This window comes from Sciurus carolinensis, chromosome X, assembly GCF_902686445.1.
Source record: "Sciurus carolinensis chromosome X, mSciCar1.2, whole genome shotgun sequence".
NCBI lineage: Eukaryota > Metazoa > Chordata > Mammalia > Rodentia > Sciuridae > Sciurus > Sciurus carolinensis.
This window is the reverse complement of record NC_062232.1, coordinates 126,556,297-126,578,813: the sequence shown is the minus strand read 5'-3', so window position 1 is coordinate 126,578,813 and position 22,517 is coordinate 126,556,297. Positions and strand designations below refer to the sequence as shown.

The 22,517-nt window shown below is 46.1% G+C and overlaps 1 protein-coding gene across 1 annotated transcript; it reads left to right on the top strand.

Annotated features, from left to right (window-relative positions):
• The first annotated feature begins 21,290 nt into the window (after positions 1-21,290).
• Positions 21,291-22,259, top strand: LOC124971687 (melanoma-associated antigen 4-like). The gene has a single exon (XM_047535339.1). It carries the CDS (start codon positions 21,291-21,293, stop codon positions 22,257-22,259), a length of 969 nt encoding a protein of 322 aa, XP_047391295.1.
• Positions 22,260-22,517: the final 258 nt, after the last annotated feature.

Genomic DNA, 22,517 nt, shown 5'->3' with positions numbered 1-22,517 from the left:
TTTTATAAAATTATAGTTATCTTTATAAATCATGAGTTCTGTTGCTGGACAAAATAGCTTGGAAAATCAACTTAGTAGTAGAAAGATTTATTTTGGCTCTCAGTTTCTGTGGTCAGCTGGCTCCATTGTTTCTGGGTCTGTGTTGAGTCAGTACATCATGTGGAGTGAGCATAGTGAAACAAAGATACTCACCTCATGGTGCCCAGAGAGCAGAGAGTGAGAGCAAAAGAGGTGAGGATAAGATATAGTCCCCAAGGTCACACCACCAAGGACCTACTCCCTTCAACTGGGCTCCACCTCCTAGACTTTCTTTGACCTTCCAATAACCCATTCAAATATGAATGCAACAATGGATTCATCCATTCATGAGTTCAGAGCCTTCGTGATCCAATAACTTCCCCAAAAGCTCACCTCTGAACATTTTTTCATTGGGGACCAAGCCTTCAACACATGAACCTTTGAGTGACATGCCAGATCAAAACCATAATACATAGTAACATAGTTAGAAATGAAATTGTATGGTCTCTTGGATTTGCTTGACATTATTCAAATTGCTGAGAGACAGATTAGGTAGGGGTATAGTTGAAACCACACTGGGAATGTGAAGATTGTTGATGCTGAATGCCTAATGTATTGGATTCATTATACTATTTACTCTACATTTCCATATGGTTGAAACATTTTGTAGTAGCACTTTTTTCTTATAAATATGATATGATATTTGAAATTCTAAGTGAAATAGTCAATATTAAGAAGAAAGTACATGAAACAATCTGTGCATGAATAAATATAAATATTTAATCAAATAATACAAAATGAAGATATTCTAAGCTCAAGTCACCCTCAAATGTTCTATCACAAGGCATTTTTGCATACAAGTTCTACAAAATTGTCAGGGAAAGTTCATTTGCCACCTTAAGTAATCTCTTCCAAATCATACAAAATGTTGGGTAATTATTCAACACATTTTCCCAGGCTAGGACTCCACCACAAAAAGAAAACTTTGGCCATGTTTACACAGATATCTAGAGGCAGATATCTTAACTAAAGTAATGGTATATTCAACATAGCATTGAATTAACATGTCGAAGAGACAAAAATGCAATATAATGTAATAAAATATTTTCAATTGTAATTGTCCAAAATTAGCAAATTAACTGAGGGGAAATATTTGATCACATCAATGGGAATATAAAAAGTTTCTGAAAGAAACTTAATGCAAGTTAATGCTAAAAACATAGTAAAATAAAGTTAGAAGGGAATGTTCTTTCCTCAAGATCAAAAGCCAATATACAAAAATGAAATGTTAGAAGTATTATTGTCAAGGAGATGCACTGTCACCTCTCCTTTTTTTAACTGCATTGAAATACAAGACAAAAGCTATGTATATCAAAATAAATAAGTATAAATATTGAACATAAAGTGTTTTTATGTGATAAGATGGTATCATCTTTTATCTAGAAAATTCCAAGAAATATGCACATTGAATAGTATAATTAATAAGAGATTTCAGAAAAAGTGTGTGGAAGATCACAGTATAAAATCAAAAGACTTGAAAAAGGAAGACAATAATTATTTACAATTTTTGATAGAAAACACTCCATTTGCAAAAGGTAAAAGAAAATCCATAAATTAACTAAGGAGAAGATTAACAAAAGCACACAAGAGTTTTATGAAGGCATATAAAGAAGTGCTGACACATTCTGGGCGAATAGTTACCAAATAAAGAGAGCAATCAATATACCATATCCATTGACAGGGAATGAAACATGGCATTCATTAAAAAAAATTCTTTCTTTGGTGTTCTATAGTTTAAATTGTACAGATTTAATGCAATTCCAATTACAATCCCAATGTCTTTCCTCACAGAAAGCAATCATGAAATTCATTTGGATAAATAAGAGACCCTGAATAGTCAAAGCAATACCTAGCAAGAAGAGTGAGGCAGAAGGCATCACCATACCACACCTTAAACTATACTATAGAGCAATAGTAACAAAAAATGGCATGGTGTTGGCACTAAAACAGACCAATAGAACAATGGTACAGAATAGAAGACACAGAGACAAACCCACATAAATACAGTTCTCATACTAAACAAAGGTGCCAAAAACATACAATGGAGAAAAGACAGTCTTTTCAACAGATGGTTCTGGGGAAACTGTAAATTCACGTGCAGTAAAATGAAATTACACCCCTATCTCTCACCCTGCACAAAACTCAACTTAAAATGGATCAAGGACCTCAGAATCAGACCAGAGACCCTGCACCAAATAGAAAAAAAGTAAAAAAAAAAAAGTGGGCCCAAATCTTTACCATGTTGGCAAAAATCTTTACTACACACACTTCAGATAGAGCACTAATCTCCAGGATGCATAAGGAACTCAAAACACTTAAAAAAACACCAAAAATACAAAGAACCCAATCAATAAATAGGCTAAGGAACTGAGCAGACATTTCAAAGAAGATGATACACAGTCAACAAATATATGAAAAAATGTTCAACATCTCTAGTAATTAGAGAAATACAAATCAAAACTACTCTAAGATTTCATCTCACTTCAATTAGAATGGCAATTATTAAAAATACAAGTGTTGGCAAGGATATGGGAAAAAAAGGTATACTCATACATTGCTGGTGGGAATGAAAATTGGTGCAACTACTGTGGAAAGCAGTATGGAGATTCCTTAGAAAATTTGGAAAGGAACCACTATTTGACCCAGCTATCCCAATCCTCAGCCTATACCCAAAGGACTTAAAATCAGTATACTACAGTGACACAGCCACATCAATGTTCATAGCAGCTCAATTTACAATATCTAAATTGTGGGACCAAACTAGGTGTCATTCAATAGATGTATGGATAAAAAAAAAAACTGGTATATATACACAATGGAATATTACTCAGCCATAAAGAAGAATAAAATTATGGCATTTGCAGTAAATGGGTGGAGTTGGAGACTATCATGCTAAGCAAAATAAACCAATCCTCAAAACCAAAGACCAAATACTTTCTCTGATAATTGGATGCTGATACATAACAGGAGGGTTAGGGAAAATTGGAGGAACTTTGGATTGGGCAGAGAGGAATGAGGGCAGGAGAGGGGGCTTGGGGTGGGAAAGATGGTGGAATGAAACAGATATTACCCTATGTACATGTATGATTGCATGAATGGTGTGACTCTACATCATTTTCAACCAGAGAAATGAAAATTTGTACTCCATTTGTGTACAATGGATCGAAATGCATTCTGATGTCATGTATAACTAAATTGAACAAATAAAAAGGTCATTTTTATCTTGCCTACATTATTTACAAATTTAATAGCTTACCTGTAGCTACCAAACTTACAACAGAGCTCAAATTACTGTCCCCTGCTTCAAAATCTACCCAAGAACACTGTAGAAAGAAGAAAGAAAAAAATCAAATCAAAACATGTGAAAGTACGGGGGGAGACTGAAGACTGTGGAAAACTGGCAATTGTGTTGGAGGATAGGGGTGCAGCAGGAAAGTTGGGGCATGTATGGAGGCAGTGCAGATAGCAGATGGCAGGGTGGGCAGGAAGAAAACTTTTTAACTTCTCCCATCATTTCACAAACTGAGGCAACATTTCATATCACAGACAACAGTAGCCCAGGGGTATTATCAGTACAGTAGGAAAACTGGATTCTTTGAGAGATTATGGACAAAGTCTATGATAATAACCAATCACCTAAGAACAACGTAGTGTGAGACAGCTTTTCAAAACAATTATTTGCCAATAAAAAATGCACTGGAGAGAGGTTTTCAAGATGGCGGACTAGAGGGCGGCTGCATTTCATGTTGCTCCAGGACTCAAGATTCAAAAGAGGAGATAGTGAGTGACTTGGGACCAACTCAAAGCCGCCGGGTGAGTCTCTCCCGTTGGGGAGGTGTCCCGGATGGGGCGGTAGCCCCGGAATGCAGGGAACTTTGTGAAGTAGAGTTGCCCGGCGAGACGCCCCTCCCCCCCGCCAGAGCAGTAAACATGGACCACTGGGGTCATCGTAGAGGAGGCGGCTCAGCACAGTGCTTGGACTCGGAGCAACCACTGGGGCTCCAGGCGGCTACCTGAGGAGGAGCTGCGTGGCGAGCTGTTTAGACTCAGAGCGATCGCTTCTGAACACCGGGGGGGTTGCCTGGAGGAGGAGCGTGGTGGGTCGCTTGGTCTTGGAGTGACGGCATCAGAGTCACAGGCAGTTGCCAGAGGAGGAGGCGAGTGGTGAGTTGTTTGGACTCAAAGCGACCGCTCCTGAACACCGGTGGCCTGCCTGGAGGAGGAGTGCGGTGGGTCGCTTGGTCTCCTAGCAACCACTCCTGAACACCCGGGGGGGTAGCCGAGGAGGAGGAGGAACAGGGCGGGTCACTTGGACTCGGAGTGACTGCCTAGGGCTACGGGCAGTTGACGGGAGGAGGAGACACGTAGTGAGTTGCTTGGACTCCTAGTGACTGTGTCGGAACACCGGACGGCTGTCCGGAGGAAGAGGTGTGTGGTGGGTCTCTGGGTCTCAGAGCTATTGTACGGGGCTCCAGGTGGCGGCTCAGAGGAGGGGCCACATAGCCAGGCGATTAGGTGCGGAGCAGGGTCCCATGACCCAGGCGGCTTCTTGGTGGAAGAGCCGCACAGAGACATGCCTAGGACTGGAGCGAAGTTTCCAGGACTGTGGGCAGATTCTCTGAGGAGAGGCAGCCTAAGGAGACTTGTCTGTGAAGGGTGAGGGTCCCAGGCCCAGGAGGTAGGTCCGGGCCCCTGGGAACATTGCAGAGGAAGGCAGCCCAGCCCAGGCAGTAGTTGTAGATTGAGGGGAACCTCTAGGAGGGGAACTGACCAGCGAGACCTCCCCACCGGGTGAGTCTTCCCCGCCGGGTAAAGGACAGTAAAACCAGAGACACAGGCCCAAACAGGCCTTGCCTCAGCCTGCAGCCTAGTTCCCCTTTGGATGACCATTGGTCAACAAGTGGAGGCACCTCTGCTCACTATGAGGGAATATACCCCACCTGAGGGTCACCACCCCTAGAGAGGCAGCTTCCTTGTGGAGCTCCGCATTATCAACTTCCTCCAAGACTTCAGGCTACTGAAGGATAAGAGGGGATACACTAGCAATCTTCAGGGACATTATAAGTCAATAGAGGAAATCTGCGACATCTTAATGACCCATGAATTCCTGAACAATATGAGAAAACAAGGGAAGAAAATGCCCCAAACAAATCTAGATGTTACATCAATAAAATCCAACGACAACATGGCAGAAGAAATAACAGAAAAGGAGTTCAGAATGTACATAATTAAAATGATCAGGGAAGCAAATGATGAGATGAAAGAGCAAATGCAGGCATAAAATGATAAGATGAAAGAGCAAATGCAGGCATTGAATGATCGCACCAATCGACAGTTAAAAGAGCAAATACAGGAAGCAAAAGATCATTTCAATAAACAGTTATATTGAAAAAAAACCAAACAGAAATCCTTGAAATGAAGGAAACAATAAACCAAATTAAGAACTCCATAGAAAGCATAACCAATAGGATAGAACACCTGGAAGACAGAACCTCAGATATTGAAGACAAAATATTTAACCTTGAAAACAAAGTTGAACAAACAGAGAAGATGGTAAGAAATCATGAACAGAATCTGCAAGAACTATGGGATATCATGAAAAGGCCAAATTTGAGAATTATTGGGATTGAGGAAGGCTTAGAGAAACAAACCAAAGGAATGAACAATCTATTTGAAGAAATAATATCAGAAAATTTCCCAAATCTGAAGAATGAAATGGAAAATCAAGTCCGAGAGGCTTATAGGACTCCAAATACACAAAATTACAACAGACCCACACCAAGGCACATTATAATGAAAATACCGATCACACAAAATAAAGACAGAATTTTAAAGGCTGTGAGAGAAAAGAACCAAATTACATTCAGGGGGAAACCAATACGGATATCAGCAGATTTTTCAATCCAGACCCTAAAAGCTAGAAGGGCCTGGAACAACATTTTTCAAGCTCTGAAAGAAAATGGATGCCAACCAAGAATCTTATACCCAACAAAACTTACCTTCAAATTTGATGAAGAAATAAAATCATTCCATGATAAACAAAAGCTAAAAGAATTTACAAAAGAAAGCCAACATTACAGAACATTCTCAGCAAAATATTCCATGAGGAAGAGATAAAAAATAAAGAAGCAAATCAGCAAAGGGAGGAATTATCCTAAAGGAACTGTCAAATAAAGGAGGAACCAAGGTGTGTCAAAAAATAAATAAATAAATAAATAAAATTTAAAAAATGAACCAAATGACCGGAAATACAAATCATATCTCAATAATAACCTGAGTAACCCTGAATAATAACATCTCAATGTTAACGGCCTGAATTCATCAATCAAAAGACATAGACTGGCAGATTGGATTAAAAAGAAAGATCCAACAATATGTTGTCTGCAAGAGACTCACCTCATAGAAAGAGATACCCATAGACTAAAGGTGAAAGGATGGGGAAAAACATACCATGCACATGGACTCAGCAAAAAAGCTGGAGTATCCATCCTCATTTCAGGCAATGTGGACTTCAAGCCAAAGTTAGTCAGAAGGGATAAAGAAGGACATTTCATACTGCTTAAGGGAAGCATAAATCAGCAAGATATAACCATCATAAACATCTATGCCCTAAACAGTGGCTCATCCATGTATGTCAAACAAATTCTTCTCAATTTTAGAAACCAAATAGACCGTAACACAATAATACTAGGTGATTTGAACAAACCTCTCTCACCACTGGACAGATCTTCCAAACAAAAATTGAACAAAGAAACCATAGATCTCAATACCACAATCAATAATTTAGACTTAACAGTCATTTATAGAATATACCATCCAACCAAGAGTGAATACACTTTCTTCTCAGCAGCACATGGATCCTTCTCTAAAATATACCATATATTATGCCACAAAGCTAATGTTAGGAAATACAAGAAGATAGAGACACTACCTTGTATTCTATCAGATCACAATGGATTGAAGTTAGAAATAAATGAAATAGTAAAAAACAGAAACTACTCCAACACCTGGAGATTAAACAATATGCTATTATATGATGAATGGATAACAGAAGATAGTAGGAAGGAAATTAAAAAAATTCTTAGAGGTAAATGAGAACAAAGAAACATCATATCAAAATCTCTGGGACACTATGAAAGCAGTACTTAGAGGAAAATTTATTTCATGGAGCGCATTTAATAAAAGAAGTAAAACTCAACAAATAAACGACCTAACACTACAGCTCAAAGCCCTAGAAAAAGAAGAACAGACCAACACCAAAAGTAGTAGAAGACAGGAAATAGTTAAACTCAGAGCTGAAATCAACGAAATTGAAACAAAAGAAACAATACAAAAATTGACAAAATAAATAGTTGGTTCTTCGAAAAAATAAACACCTTTAGTCACACTAACAAAGAGAAGATGAGAGAAAACCCAAATCACTAAAATTCGGAATGAACAAGGAAATATCACAACAGACACGACTGAAATACAAAACATAATTAGAAGCTATTTTGAAAATCTATACTCCAACAAAATAGAAAATTTCGAAGACATCAACAGGTTTCTAGAGACATATGAATTACCTAAACTGAACGAGGAGGACATACACAATTTAAATAGACCAATTTCAAGTAATGAAATAGAAGAAGTCATCAAAAGCCTACCAACAAAGAAAAGTCCAGTACCAGATGGCTTCTCAGCCGAGTTCTATAAAACCTTTAAAGAAGAGCTCATTCCAGCACTTCTCAAAGTATTCCATAAAATAGAAGAGGAGGGAACCCTCTCAAACTCATTCTATGAAGTCAATATTACCCTGATACCTAAACCAGACAGAGACACATCGAGGAAAGAAAATTTCAGACCAATATCCTTAATGAACATCGATGCAAAAATTCTCAACAAAATTTTAGCAAATCGCATACAAAAACATATTAAAAAGATGGTGCACCATGATCAAGTGGATTTTATCCCAGGGATGCAAGGTTGGTTCAACATCAGGAAATCAATAAATGTCATTCACCATATCAATAGACTTAAAGTCAAGAATCACATGATTATTTCAATAGATGCAGAAAAAGAATTTGATAAATACAGGACCCCTTCATGCTCAAAACACTAGAAAAAATAGGGATAGTGGGAACATTCCTTAACATTGTAAAGGCCATCTATGCTAAGCCCATGGCTAATATCATTCTAAATGGTGAAAAACTGAAAGCATTCCCCCTAAAAACTGGAACAAGGCAGGGATGCCCTCTTCAACCACTTCTATTCAATATCGTCCTTGAAACTCTAGCCAGAGCAATTAGACAGACCAAAGAAATTAAAGGGATATGAATAGGAAAAGAAGAACTCAAACCATCCCTATTTGCTAATGATATGATTATATACTTAGAGGAACCAGGAAATTCCACCAGAAAACTTTTAGATCTCATAAGTGAATTCAGTAAAGTAGCGGGATATAAGATCAATGCACATAAATCTAAGGCATTTTTATACATAAGTGATGAATCTTCAGAAAGAGAAATTAGGAAAACTACCCCATTCACGATAGCATTGAAAAAAATAAAATACTTGGGAATCAATCTCACAAAAGAGGTGAAAGACCTCTACAATGAGAACTACAGAACACTAAAGAAAGAAATTAAAGAAAACCTTAGAAGATGGAAAGATCTCCCATGTTCTTGGATAGGAAGAATTAATATTGTCAAAATGGCCATACTACCAAAAGTGCTATACAGATTCAATGCAATTCCAATTAAAATCCCAATGATGTACCTTACAGAAATAGAGCAAGCAATTATGAAATTCATCTGGAAGAATAAAAAACCCAGAATAGCTAAAGCAATCCTTGGCAGAAAGAGTGAAGCAGGGGGTATCGCAATACCAGATCTTCAACTCTACTACAGAGCAATAGTAACAAAAACGGCATGGTATTGGTACCAAAATAGAAAGGTGGATCAATGGTACAGAATAGAGGACACCGACACGAACCCAAATAAATACAATTTTCTCATACTAGACAAAGGGGCCAAAAATATGCAATGGAGAAAAGATAGCCTCTTCAACAAATGGTGCTGGGAGAATTGGAAATCCATATGCAACAGAATGAAACTAAACCCATATCTCTCACCAAACACGAAACTAAACTCAAAATGGATTAAGGACCTTGGAACCAGACCAGAGACTTTGCATCTTATAGAAGAAAAAGTAGGTCCAGAGCTTCAACATGTCGGCTTAGGACCAGACTTCCTCAACAGGACTCCCATAGCACAAGAAATAAAAGCAAGAATCAATAACTGGGATAGATTCAAACTAAATAGCTTTCTCTCAGCAAAGGAAATTATCAGTAATGCAAAGAAAGAGCCTACAGAGTGGGAGAAAATCTTTGCCAATCATACTTCAGATAGAGCACTAATCTCCAGAATCTATAAAGAACTCAAAAAACTCAACACCAAGAATGCAAATAATCCAATCGACAAATGGGCTAAGGAAATGAATAGACACTTCACAGAAGAAGATCTACAAGCAATCAACAAACATATGGAAAAATGTTCAACATCTCTAGTAATAAGAGAAATGCAAATCAAAACCACCCTAAGATTCCATCTCACCCCAATTAGAATGGCGATTATCAAGAATACAAGCAACAACAGGTGTTGGCGAGGATGTGGGGAGAAAGGTACACTCATACATTGCTGGTGGGGCTGCAAACTAGTGCAGCCACTCTGGAAAGCAGTGTGGAGACTCCTTAGAAAACTTGGAATGGAACCACCATTTGACCCAGCCATCCCACTCCTTGGCCTATACCCAAAGGACTTAAAATCAGCATATTTCAAAGATACAGCCACATCAATGTTCATAGCTGCTCAGTTCACAATAGCCAGACTGTGGAACCAACCTAGATGTCCTTCAATTGATGTATGGATAAAGAAACTGTGGTATATATATACAATGGAATATTACTCAGCCATAAAGAATGATAAAATTATGGCATTTGCAGGCAGATGGACGAAATTGGAGAATATCATGCTAAGTGAGATAAGCCAATCTCGAAAAACCAAAGGACAAATGATATCGCTAATAAGTGGATGATGACACATAATGGGGGGTGGGAGGGGTTAGTGTTAGAGTTAGAGTTAGGGTTAGGGAGGGGGGCAAGAATGGAGGAAGGAAGGACTGTATAGAGGGAAAAGAGGGGTGGGAGGGGTGGGAGGGAAGGGAAAAAATAACAGAATGAATCAAACAACATTACCCTATGTAAATTTATGATTACACAAATGGTATGCCTTTACGCCATGTACAAACAGAGAAACAACATGTATCCCATTTGTTTACAATAAATAAAATGTACTGGAAAATAAAATAGTGAGTTTACAAGTGATTTATACATATGAAGAATAAATGTTATTTAATCAAGTAACTATAAATAGCCCACATGCATGAATATAGGTAACAAATTTTTAAAATACCCACTCACCATGCATATGAAATGCATGCATGTTTAAATTGTATGTATGTTTATGTAACTGCAAATAAACATAAGTGTACTCTACAAATACATTTTCTGTATATATATATATATATACCTATATGTAAAATTTACACACGCATATGGTAGAGATGAAAAATATATTTCACATGCTAAATGACAGTTTAAAAATGAAAATGCATGAACTATGAAATGTTAGATAACTTCAAAAAAAGCAAGATTTAGTCAAGCTCTGATACAACCCTATAATCTCTGCTACTCCAGGAAAGAAGATTGAAATTGAATTGTCAGTCTGGGCAATTTTGTGATATTCTATCTCTAAAACAAAAGTAAAAACCATAAAAGAACAGACTGGGACAAGTAGCTCAGTGTGAGATCCAGGATTCAGTCCCTAGCAACTCAGAAAAAACCAGCCTAGGCCAAAGCACTTGCTTCTGCTTACAATTATAATTATGGTATTAGTAAATCTCTGTGAAGTCAGGTTTGGGGAGTGCTTGGTGGCTGAAGGAGAGACCCCTAGGAAGGAGAGGCTCTCTAGGAATAGGCCATTGCAGACAGGGAACAGGGGCTCCGCTCCTACTCTCAGACCTGGGAAATCCAGGGCAGGCCGAGCTGTCAGTCTGACACTCCCCACTGTCACTGTCACTACGGGAGACTGTCAGTGGAACAAGGACATGCTCCACGCTCTGTCAAGAACCAAGTGAAAAGCCTGAGGAAGGAAGGTGGGCCCCAAAGAATCAGGTTGTGCCCCTGCTGTTCACCCTGGTAGGACCCAGGCAGGTGGTCCTAAGTGACATCCACTGAGTTCCATCATGGGGGGTCAGAAGGAGGCGAGGACATTTTTCTGTCACAGAGTCAGAAGAGGGGACATGGCCCCGACAGTAGGTGAGGGCTGAAGGTGGACTAAGGAGGCCTGATCAGAAAGGAGGATCCCCAAGTCATCCAGACTGACTCTATCACCAGGCCCACCCGGAAACTGGGGGGTAGAAGTCTAGGGTGAAACTGTCTGCCGCAAGGGACCCTGCAAGTTACACCTGATGCCAGAGTCATGCAATACATTTCACCTGAGTGCACAGGGCCTGGAGTCTCTTTGGGGTCAATGTGAGAGCTGGGGTGGAGTGAGGAGGCCCCACCATAGAGTGTCACCGAACTTCCTGGCGACTTCTTTTGTCAGTTTTGCACCCTGAGTGTGGGTGGGGGTGGATTTCCTGGTGATACTTTCCACTGCAGTGCACCCTGAGTGTTACAGCCTTGGCATGAAGTCAACAAGGAACAGAGACAGGGACTGGGGTCCGTTTGTGTCACGGTGATAGCTGAGGGTGAACGGAAGAAGTCCCATCCCGGAAGGAGGGTGGCCAAACAATCCACACTGCCTCTGTGCCCAACCTAGAGGTGGGGGGAAGTATTCCAGGGTGACTCCTTCCCCCACAGGAGACCTTCAGGGTTACACTGGCCTGAGGCCCATGGGGAGCCCCCTGGGAATAATCAGGATCAAGGTAAGACCTAAGGGTGGACTGAGGAAGCCCCACCCCAGGAGGAGAGTCCCCAAACCATCCTGAAAAGCCCTCTGGAAAGTCCTGCAAAGGAAGTGGCAGGGCAGAATTCCAGGGTGCCCCTTGTGCAGCAGAAGATGATGGGAGTTACAGCAATTGCCAGAGACCCACAGAGGGCTGACAGGGCCAGAGCACTGTGGGAGCCAAGGTGGGAGCTGAGTGTCGACTGAGGAGGCTGCTCCCTGGCGGAGAGGGCTCCCAAACCATGCAAGCTGTCTCTGTGGAGAGCACTGACCAGGGGGTGGTGATGGAAAAATGCCAGAGTAAACACCTTTTGCCTCAGGAGACCATGGGAGTTACCATCTTGATCTGGAGTTAGCAGGAAGTGGAAAGAGCCTGGGCTCTACTGGGGTCATGTTGAAAGCTGAGAGTGGACTGAACAGACCCTACCCAAGGAGATGGTGCCCAAACCATCCTGTCCTGCATGGGTGGGAGAGTGGGGAAAGAATTCCAGGGTGTCCCTTCTGCCACAGGGAACACTGGGAGTTATAGAGGTTGGCTGAGGTCAGCAGTGAGCTTACAGGACTAAGGCAGTGGGTGTCAAGGTGAGCGCTGGGGTGGACTGAGGATGGCCATCCTGGGAGGAGGGCCCTAAACCACGCCCACTACCTCTTGTGGCCAGGCATTCATGAGGTGGAGGTGCAGAATTCCAGGGCGCACCTTCCACCGCAGGGGATGCTGGGAGTTAGAGCAGTTGGTGAGTAAACAGACAGGGACAGGGCACTGTGGGTGTCAAGGTGAGCACCTGGGGTGGACGGAGGAGGGTCACCCTGGGGGAGGGTCCTACACCACCCCCACTACCTCTGTGGCCAGTCCTGCGCTGGGTGCAGGGACAGAATTCGTTGGTGCCCCCTTCTGTCACAGGGTTGGGGGACAGAATTGGAGGGTGCCCCCTTTTGCCGCAGGGGATGCTGGGAGTTAGAGCCATTGGCTGAGTGAGCAGGTAGAACCAGGGCACTGTGGGTGTCAAGGTGAGCACTGGGGTGGACTGAGGGGTGATCATCCTGGGGGAGGGTCTTAAACGACCCACTGTACGTGCATGGCCAGTATTTAAGGGGTAGGGAGTCAGAATTCCAGGGTGCACCTTCCGCCGCAGGGGATGCTGGGAGTTAGAGCCGTTGGTGAGTGAGCAGACAGGGACAGGGCACTGTGGGTGTCAAGGTGAGGACCTGGGGTGGACTGAGGAGGGTCACCCTGGGGGAGGGTCATAAACCACCCCCACTATCGCAGCCCTTCATGTGGTGGGGGGCAGAATTCCAGGGTGCCCCGTCTGCTGCAGGGCATGCTGGGAGTTAGAGCCATTGGCTGAGTGAGCACACAGGGACAGGGCACTGTGGGTGTCAAGGTGAGGACCTGGGGTGGGCTGAGGGGTGACCATCCTAAGGGAGGGTCCTAAACCACCCCCACTACCTCTGTGGTCAATCTTTAAGGAGTAGGGGTGCAGAACTCCAGGGTGCCTCGTCTGCTGCAGGGGATGCTGGGAGTTAGAGCCGTTGGCTGAGTGAGCAGACAGGGACAGGGCACTGTGGGTGTCAAGGTGAGAACCTGGGGTGGACGGGGGAGGGTCACCCTGGGGGAGGGTCCTAAACCACCCCCACTATCACAGCCCTTCATGTGGTGGGGGGCAGAATTCCAGGGTGCCTGGGCTGCCACAAGGGATGCTGGGAGTTAGAGCCATTGGCTGAGTGAGGAGGTAGGACCAGCAGTGTGGGTGTCAAGGTGAGGACCTGGGGTGGGCTGAGGGGTGACCATCCTGGGGGAGGATCCTAAACCACCCCCACTACCTCTGTGGCCAGCCGTTCACAGGGCGGGGGAGCAGAATTCCAGGGTGCACCTTCCACCGCAGGGCATGCTGGGAGTTAGAGCCGTTGGCTGAGTGAGCAGACAGGACCAGGGCACTGTGGGTGTCAACGTGAGCACTGGGGTGGACTGAGGGGTGACCATCCTACAGGAGGGTCCTAAACCACCCCCACTACCTCTGTGACCAATCTTTAAGGAGTAGGGGTGCAGAACTCCAGGGTACCCCATCTGCTGCAGGGGATGCTGGGAGTTAGAGCCGTTGGCTGAGTGAGCAGACAGGGCCAGGGCACTGTGGGTGTCAAGGTGAGCACTGGGGTGGACTGAGGAGGGTCATCCTGGGGAAGCGTCTAAAACCGCCCTCAGTACCTCTGGGGCCAGTACTGCAGGGGGTGGTGGGGACAGAATTCCAGGTTGCCGCTTACGCCACGGGGCGGGGGGGGGGGCGACTGGGATTTAGCATCCTTTGCTGAATGAAAACATGGGGCCAGGGCACTGTGGGTGTCAGAGTGAAAGGTGGGGTGCTCTGAGAAGACCCATCATGGGAGAGGGCCTAAACCACCTACAGTACCTCTGTTACCAGCTTTGATGGCATGGGGGACAGAATTCGAGGGTGCCACTTCCGTTGCAGGGGACGCTGGGAGTTAAAGCGGTTGGCTGAATGAGTGGAGAGGGCCGAGGCACTGTGGGTGTCAAGGTGAGCACTGGGGTGGACTGAGGGGTGACCATCCTGGGGGAGTGTCCTAAAGCACCCCCACTACCTCTGTGGTCAATCTTTAAGGAGTAGGGGTGCAGAACTCCAGGGTGCCCCGTCTGCCGCAGGGGATGCTGGGAGTTAGAGCCATTGGCTGAGTGAGCAGACAGGGACAGGGCGCTGTGGGTGTCAAGGTGAGGACCTGGGGTGGACTGAGGGGTGACCATCCTGGGAGAGTGTCCTAAACCACCCCCACTACCTCTGTGGTCAATCTTTAAGGAGTAGGAGGTGCAGAACTCCAGGGTGCCTCGTCTGCTGCAGGGGATGCTGGGAGTTAGAGCCGTTGGCTGAGTGAGCAGACAGGGACAGGGCTCTGTGGGTGTCAAGGTGAGCACTGGGGTGGACTGAGGGGTGACCATCCTGGGGGAGGGTCCTAAACCACCCCCACTACCTCTGTGGTCAATCTTTAAGGAGTAGGGGTGCAGAACTCCAGGGTGCCCCGTCTGCCGCAGGGGATGCTGGGAGTTAGAGCCGTTGGCTGAGTGAGCAGACAGGGCCAGGGCACTGTGGGTGTCAAGGTGAGGACCTGGGGTGGACTGAGAAGACCCAACGAGGAGGAGGATGCAAAACCACCCACACTACCTCTCAGGCCAGCCCTGTGTGGGGTTGGGGTGCAGAATTCCAGGGTGCCCCCATCTGCCGCAGGGAATGGTGGAAGTTAGAGCCGTTGGCTGAGTGAGCAGGTAGGACCAGCAGTGTGGGTGTCAAGGTGAGAACTGAGGTGGACTGAGGAGGCCCCAGCCGGCAGGAGGGGAGGGTCCTAAACTACCCCACTACCTCGGAGGCCAGCCCTGTGTGGAGTGGTGGGGGCAGAATTCCAGGGTGCCCCCTTTTCCCACAGGGGATGCTGGGAGTTAGAGCCATTGACTGTGTGAACAGGGACAGGGCACTGTGGGTGTGAGGGTGAGCACCTGGGGTGGACGGAGGAGGGTCACCCTGAGGGAGGGTCCTAAACCACCCCCACTACCTCTGTGGTCAGCCTTTAAGGGGTATAGAGGCAGAATTCCAGGGTGCACCTTCCGCCGCAGGGGATTCTGGGAGTTAGAGTCGTTGGCTGTGTGAGCAGACAGGGCCAGGGCACTGTGGGTGTCAAGGTGAGCACTGGGGTGAACTGAGGTGGGCCATCCTGGGGTAGGGTCCTAAACCACCCCCACTACCTCTGTGGTCAGCCCATCACATGATGGGCTGACCGAATTGCAGGTTTCCTCTCTGCCGCAGGGCATGCTGGGAGTTAGAGTCGTTGGCTTAGTGCACAGACAGGGCCAGGAAACTGTGGGTGTCCAGGTGAGTGGTGGGGTGGACTGAGGAGGCCCCATCCTGAGGGAGGGTCCTAAACCACCTACACTACCTCTGTGGCCAGCCCTGCATAGGGTGTTGGGGCCAGAATTCCAGGGTGCCCCTCTGCCACAGGGATTCTGGGTGTTAGAGCCATTGTTTAAATGAGCAGATGGTGCCAGGGCACTGTGGGTGTCAAGGTGAGTGCTGATGGTTGATTGAGGAGGCTCCTACTGCGTTAGAATCCTGAACTACCCACTACCTCTGTGACCAGCCCTCCTGGGATGGGGACACAGAATTCCAGGGTGCTTTTTCTCTGTAGGTGACGCTGGGTGTTCGAGCGGTTTTCTGAGTAAGCAGACAGAGCCATGACATTGTGGGTTTCAAAGTGAGAGCTGAGGGTGGACTGAGACAGCCCCGCCCTGGGGGCAGGGTCCTATTGGACCCACACTACCTGGTGACCAGCCCTTCATGTGGTGTGGAAGGAGAATTCCAGGGTACCCCTACTACAGTGGAGGAAGCTGGGTGTTAAAGCCATTATCTGAGGCCCACAGGAAGCAAACAGGGCCAAGGCACTCTGGGTGTCAGGATGAGTGGTTCGAATGGGTGGGGATGCCCCACCCCAGGAGGAGGGTTCCCAAACTACCCAGGCTACTTCTGTGGCCAGCCCTGCCCAGGGTGCTGGGGGTGTTGCAGAATGCTGGTGTGATTCTCTTCCACCACAGGAGACCATGGAGGTTACAGGATGGTCCTAAGGACAGCAGGGAGTGGACAGGGGTCAAGGTGAGAACTAAGAGTTGGCTGAATCCCCACCTGAGTAAGTGGGTCCCCAAACCACCCAGGCTTCTTTGATGACCAACCCTGTACACCAGGAAGCAGAATTCCATGGCCACCTGTTCTGCCTCAGTTATGGCTTTTGCCTGAGGTCCTCACTCCAGTTCTGCAGAATGAATAGGGTCCAGGCTTTGTTGGTGTTAATGTGAGAGGTGAGGGTGAACTGAAGCCATATCTCAGGAAAAGAGACCCTCACAATATCCAGGCTCATTTTGTGTGCCCTGAACCCCAGAGAACAGAATTCCTTGACAAAATCCTGTATTATAAGGGTTCCTGGGAATTTATAAATGTTGTCTGAGGTCCACAAAGAGTGGACAGGGCCCAGGTCTCTCCTGGATGAGGTGAGAACTGAAGGTGGAATGAGGAGGCTCCATCCCATAAGGAGGGTTTCCAGATATCTTGATGCCTTTGTGGTTAGAGTTCCCAGACTAACCCCACTCATCCCTGGCTGGTATATAGGCTCCATCAAGGGGCAGTCCCAGGTAAATAGAGCACAGAGTTCCAGGTTTTGCTAGGAAACAGGGCCAGGAACCCAAGGGAAGACACTGGAACCCCCAGAGAATTTCCTTCCATTCCTATTTTCCATCCTGTGAAATCTTGGGTAGGTGGCTAGATGTGACATCTATTGAGTTCTGAATTGGAAGGACAGAGAGAGGACCCTTGTTCTGACGCAGGTGCTTCTCAGCACACCCACAGGGCCCAGGCTCTGTTGGGGTTTAAGGGTCAAGGTTTGGGTTAGAGGTCTCAAGCAGTGGTACAGTACTTACCTGGCCTACTAGAGGCTGAGGATTTGATCCCCAGCATGTGTGTGTGTGCATGTGTGTGCACGGGTGAACATGCACACACACACACACACACACACACACACACACACACATAAAATAAATAAATCAACAAATAAAAGAAAATGAAAAGACAATGTGAAATGTTAGGGATGAAGTGAAGAAGCTCCATCCATTTAGAAGGTGCCCACATTATCCAGGTCAAGGTAAGTGCAGTGGCACCCACCTTTAATCCCAATTATTTGGGTGGCTCAGGCAGTAGGGTTGCTCAGGCAGTAGGGTGGCAAATTCCAGGCCATCTAGGGCAAAACAATACAAAGGGCTGACAATGTAGCTCCATAGCAGAGGGCCTATGTGTTCAATCCCAAGTACTGCAAAAGAAAGAAAAAAACAGTAATAATACAGGTCATCCTCTTTGGACAGATTTGAAGCACAGAGGGTCATATTTTGTGGATGACACTCTCCCCCAAATCTCAGAGGATACTGAGTGCAAGAGCCTTTGTCCAAAGGGCACACTCAGGCTAACAGAGGATGGGGTCCAGACTATAGCAGAAACCAAGTACCTAGAGTGAAGAATGAGGGGACACACAGAATCCAACTCTGCACCTGCTGTTAGACATTAGAAACTATAGGCATGAAAGGTACATGTGTAGTCCCTTAATGGCTAAGATAGGTGAGGTCCTTGGTCAGGGTAGAAAGACCTTAGACTCCAGAACATCCAGGACTCCCTAGAAATCTGCCCTTATGGTCAGCCTGGTGAGGCTCCATGCTGGGTGAAGAGAAAGGTGGTTCCTAAATTTTACCTGTGGGTCTCTGAGAGGTAGGATGTGTTAGAAGAAGCATAGCCTCAGGTGAGCAGAGGGAGGTACCCAGGCCTACTGGGAGTCAAAGTGAGGACTGAGTAAGGACTGAAGTGACCTTGAATCAGGCCCAGCCTGCTCTCAACCAGTGGAGGCCTGTGCACGTTTACATGCACTATGATTTCTGACTTTGGTATCTGGGACCAAGGGAGCTTAGTGGCTTGGTACAAGGAGGAGGGCCTGTTGGCAGTCAGGGTTAGAAATGAGGGAGGACTGATTGGCCTAGGACACAGGATAGGTCACACCCAGCCCTACCCCTGATTCAGAGTGAGCCTATCCTTCATTCTGACTCTGGAATCTGAGGGAGGAGGACTCATCTTAGGAGAGGAGTGGGCTACTGCCAGGAGTCAAGGAGAGGACTCAGGGAGGAATGAGGGGAGCCTGTACTCCAGATCAGAGGGGGACCTCCACCCTGACATCAACCCTGGGAGACCCTGAGTGGGGTCGCCAGAGGCAATGCATTTCACTTCTGCCTCCAGACTGCCAGGAATGAGTGAGCATGGTTGAGATGTGTGTTTTCGGGTCAGCAGATGGAGGAATCTCAGGTTCTTCTGGAAAGAGTAAATTAAGAGCCCAGATTAAAGACATGGGAATGTTTCTTTTACTGAAAGCCCAGGATAAATCCATGCAGGGCTGTTGGGAATGGGTGACACCCCCCCAACACACTTCCTTCTCTGGGCCCTCAGGGAGATAATGGCCTTGACCTCCAAAATGTACCTACAGGTCAGCAGAGGGGAAAGGGCCCAGACCCTGTCAGGAGTGAGTGTGAATACATTGAGAACACTCCAAGGAGGCCCCTGGAACCTGCTCCTTCTGCCAATCTAGGGAAAACCCATGCAGCCTTGTCCAAATGTGCTGTCCTCATTTCTATCCCCTCTAAATTAGGGAAGTGAGACCTTGATGTGAAAGGGTTCATCAGGACAGCAGAGGAGTCACACCTGGCCATCAGAGTGAGGATTCCAGCACCTTCTGGGAACAAGGTGAGGGACTTTGGTGACAAGGACTGAATGTCATACCTCCCAACGAAGGGTTTTCACAGAGCCTGGCTTCCCCTGTAACATACCCTGTGGGGCCCCATGCAGGGTCACTGAAAGAAACTTCCTCTCATTTCTGCCTGATGGTTTGGCTAAAAGGTTTTATGTAGGTAAGGACCTTGGTCCAACAGGTGATGACAGGTCAGCGCAGAGAGTGTCATGTGGTTAGCAGAAGAATCAATCCCAGGATTCAAAATGTGGACCCTATTTGAGAGCTGAATCAGTCATTCCCAACTCTGAAACAAAGAATCCCACATAGTAAGCCTGTCCTATGTGGTCAACCATGTGAGGCCCCAGGTGGCACAGTCACTTCTACCATGGGCAAAAAGGTGGGGAATATTCAGGGAAATGGGCTCTTTGTCTAAAGAGGAGGTGTCAGTTTATCTCAGATGGTGTGGATATAAGGAAGGTCAGGTGTGTAGGCAACAGTAAGAAGAATAAACTACAGGATGTAGGGAACTCCCCAGACAAGAATACATGGGGCCTATGTCCAGCCATTAGCACTGGAGAGCCCAAATAAGGTGATCGAATGTGGCATCTTCTCACTTCTCAGAGTTCTGGGAGTTTCACGGTGCTGTGTGACTTGATGTGACAGAGTAATGTCAGGTCAGCAAGGAAAACCCCACCTGGTCATCAGACACAAAGGTCCTAGGTTATCCCGAGAGTCAAGGTGAGAACCATAATTGGAGTATCAAAGGCAACTCCAGCCTAGAACATGGAAAGGTGTCCCTCAGAAATATGTTCTGTGCCTGTTGTCAGTCCAGGAAGGACCCCTCTCTAATATGTATGTCTTTGGCCCCTGGGAGGTGAGCGCCTTTATAAGGGGAGGCTGGACTCAGTTCAGCAGAGATGGGATCACAGACCCAGCCAGGAGTCAAGTGAGGACATGGGGAACCCCTCACCTGAACACATGGAAACGCAGTCCCCAACTGCTGCTTCTTTCAGCCCAGAAATCCCAGGGAACATGGTTAGCTTCCCCTCACTTTGTCCTCTGGTGTCTCGGAGATGGGTCCTTTGTTTAAAGATGGCCTCAGGTCATCAGAGAGAGGATCTTAGAACTTGCCTTTCATCTATGTGAGGACACATTCAACCCCAGTGAATTTGGCCACCTTTTACAAACCCTGGGCAGTTGTGACTATATGTAAGGCCATCTCACTGCCTTTTGTTCCATTTCTGGGAGATAAGCACTCATTGACGAGTTCACCTCAGGACAGCTGAGGTGTGGTTTTCGGATCTTCCAGGGGTAAGTTGAGGGCCAAGAGTGAGCACAGAGGTGCGCCTCCACCCCAGAACAAAGGGGAATCTCAGAGTTTAGCCCACTCCACCTGTCAGATCTGGGAGTTACAGGGTTTTGCTTGCAGTCTGCAGTCTGAGGGCCCCTCAGATCCTCTTACAAGAGCTGTGGGAACCAGGAGATCAAGGTCTTGTTTTGAAGCAGCATCCTCAGATCACAGAGAAAAGGAGGCTCCAGGTGATATGGAAAGTCTTGTGAGGTGCACACCATGAAAGTGTACCAAGGGCCCTTACAAACCCAATACTAAGAGAACCCAGTAGTCTACAACCCCACATGTCTGACCATCAACCCCACTTCCTCATACTCTGCAGTCTGGTAGGCCCTTGAAGAGCAGTCTCACTTCAGTTTCTCAAGATACAGTCCTGCTAGGAGAGTAGGAGCATCCCTGATCCTAGAGCATTGCCCACTCAGTAGACCTACGATTGGGCTTTATGTGAACCACCAAGGGTGCTGTTTTCAGCTGAGACCACTGACATGCTTCTTTCTCTCCAGGCCTGTGAGTCCCCCTCACCAAAATTCTGCCCATCCTCCTGCCTGCTGTCCCCAGAGAAAGTCATGATGTCTCATTTTCAGTGGAATCAGTGCTCCAAGTCAGGAGACCATCAGGCCAAAAGAGAGTCACTAGACCTGATGGGTTTGCAGGTTCCTGCAGATGAGGAGAAGGAGGCTACTGTCACTGCCTCCTTCTCTACTCTGATCCCCACCACACCAAGAGAGGTGCCTGCTGCTGGACCACTAATTTGTCCACAGAGTCCTCAGAGAGCCTCCTCTCCCCCTATTGCCATGGCTCCCAATTCATGGAGCCAACCCATTGAAGGCTCCAGCAGCCAAAGAGAGGAGGATCCATTCCCCTGGCATCACCTGGAAGAGCGTGAGTCCTTGCTGCGAAATGCACTGGATGAGAAGATGGCTGATTTGGTGCAGTTCCTGCTCCTCAAGTATCGAATGAGGGAGCTGACCACCAAGGCAGAAATGCTAAATAGTGTCATCAAAAATTATGGGGAGCACTTCTCTGTGATCTTTGGTGTAGCCACTGAGTGTATGCAGCTGGTATTTGGCATTGATGTAAAGGAAGTGGACCCCTCTGGCCACACCTATGCCATTGTCAATGCTTTGGACCTCACCTATGATGGGATGCTGGGTGATGACCAGAGCATGCCCAAGACGGGCCTTCTGATAATCATTTTGTTTGTAATCTTCATGGAGGGCAACAGTGCCAATGAGGAGATTGTCTGGGAAGCACTAAGTGTGATGGGGGTGTATGCTGGGAGGGAACATTTCATCTATGGGAATCCTAGGAAGCTTGTCCTTGAAGATTTGGTGCAGGAACAGTACCTGGAGTATCGCCAGGTGCCTGGCAGTGATCCTGCTTGCTATGAGTTCTTGTGGGGTCCAAGGGCCCATGCTGAAACAAGCAAGATGAAAGTCCTGGAGTATTTGGCCAGAATCAGTGGGAGTGAGCCCAGGTCCTATCCATCCCTGTATGAAGAGGCTTTGAGAGATGAGGAAAATGGTGTCCATGTGTGATTTGTAGTTTGGGCCACTAAGTGGGGGGAGCACATGTCAGGGTACATTCTAATCTACATCCATAAGCTTCTCTCACCCGGTGCAGTGAGGTCCACTATTCACACTGTGTTTGAATAGAGAAGTCCCCCTCCTTCGTATATACCATCTTGGTTTTTCTGTTCTTTTTGGGTTGCTTAGAATTTGATCTTTGTTTTCCATTTGAAATTTTTGAAATATTATTCCTTCAAATGGAATATTTAATTAGTTTCAGTATCTGCT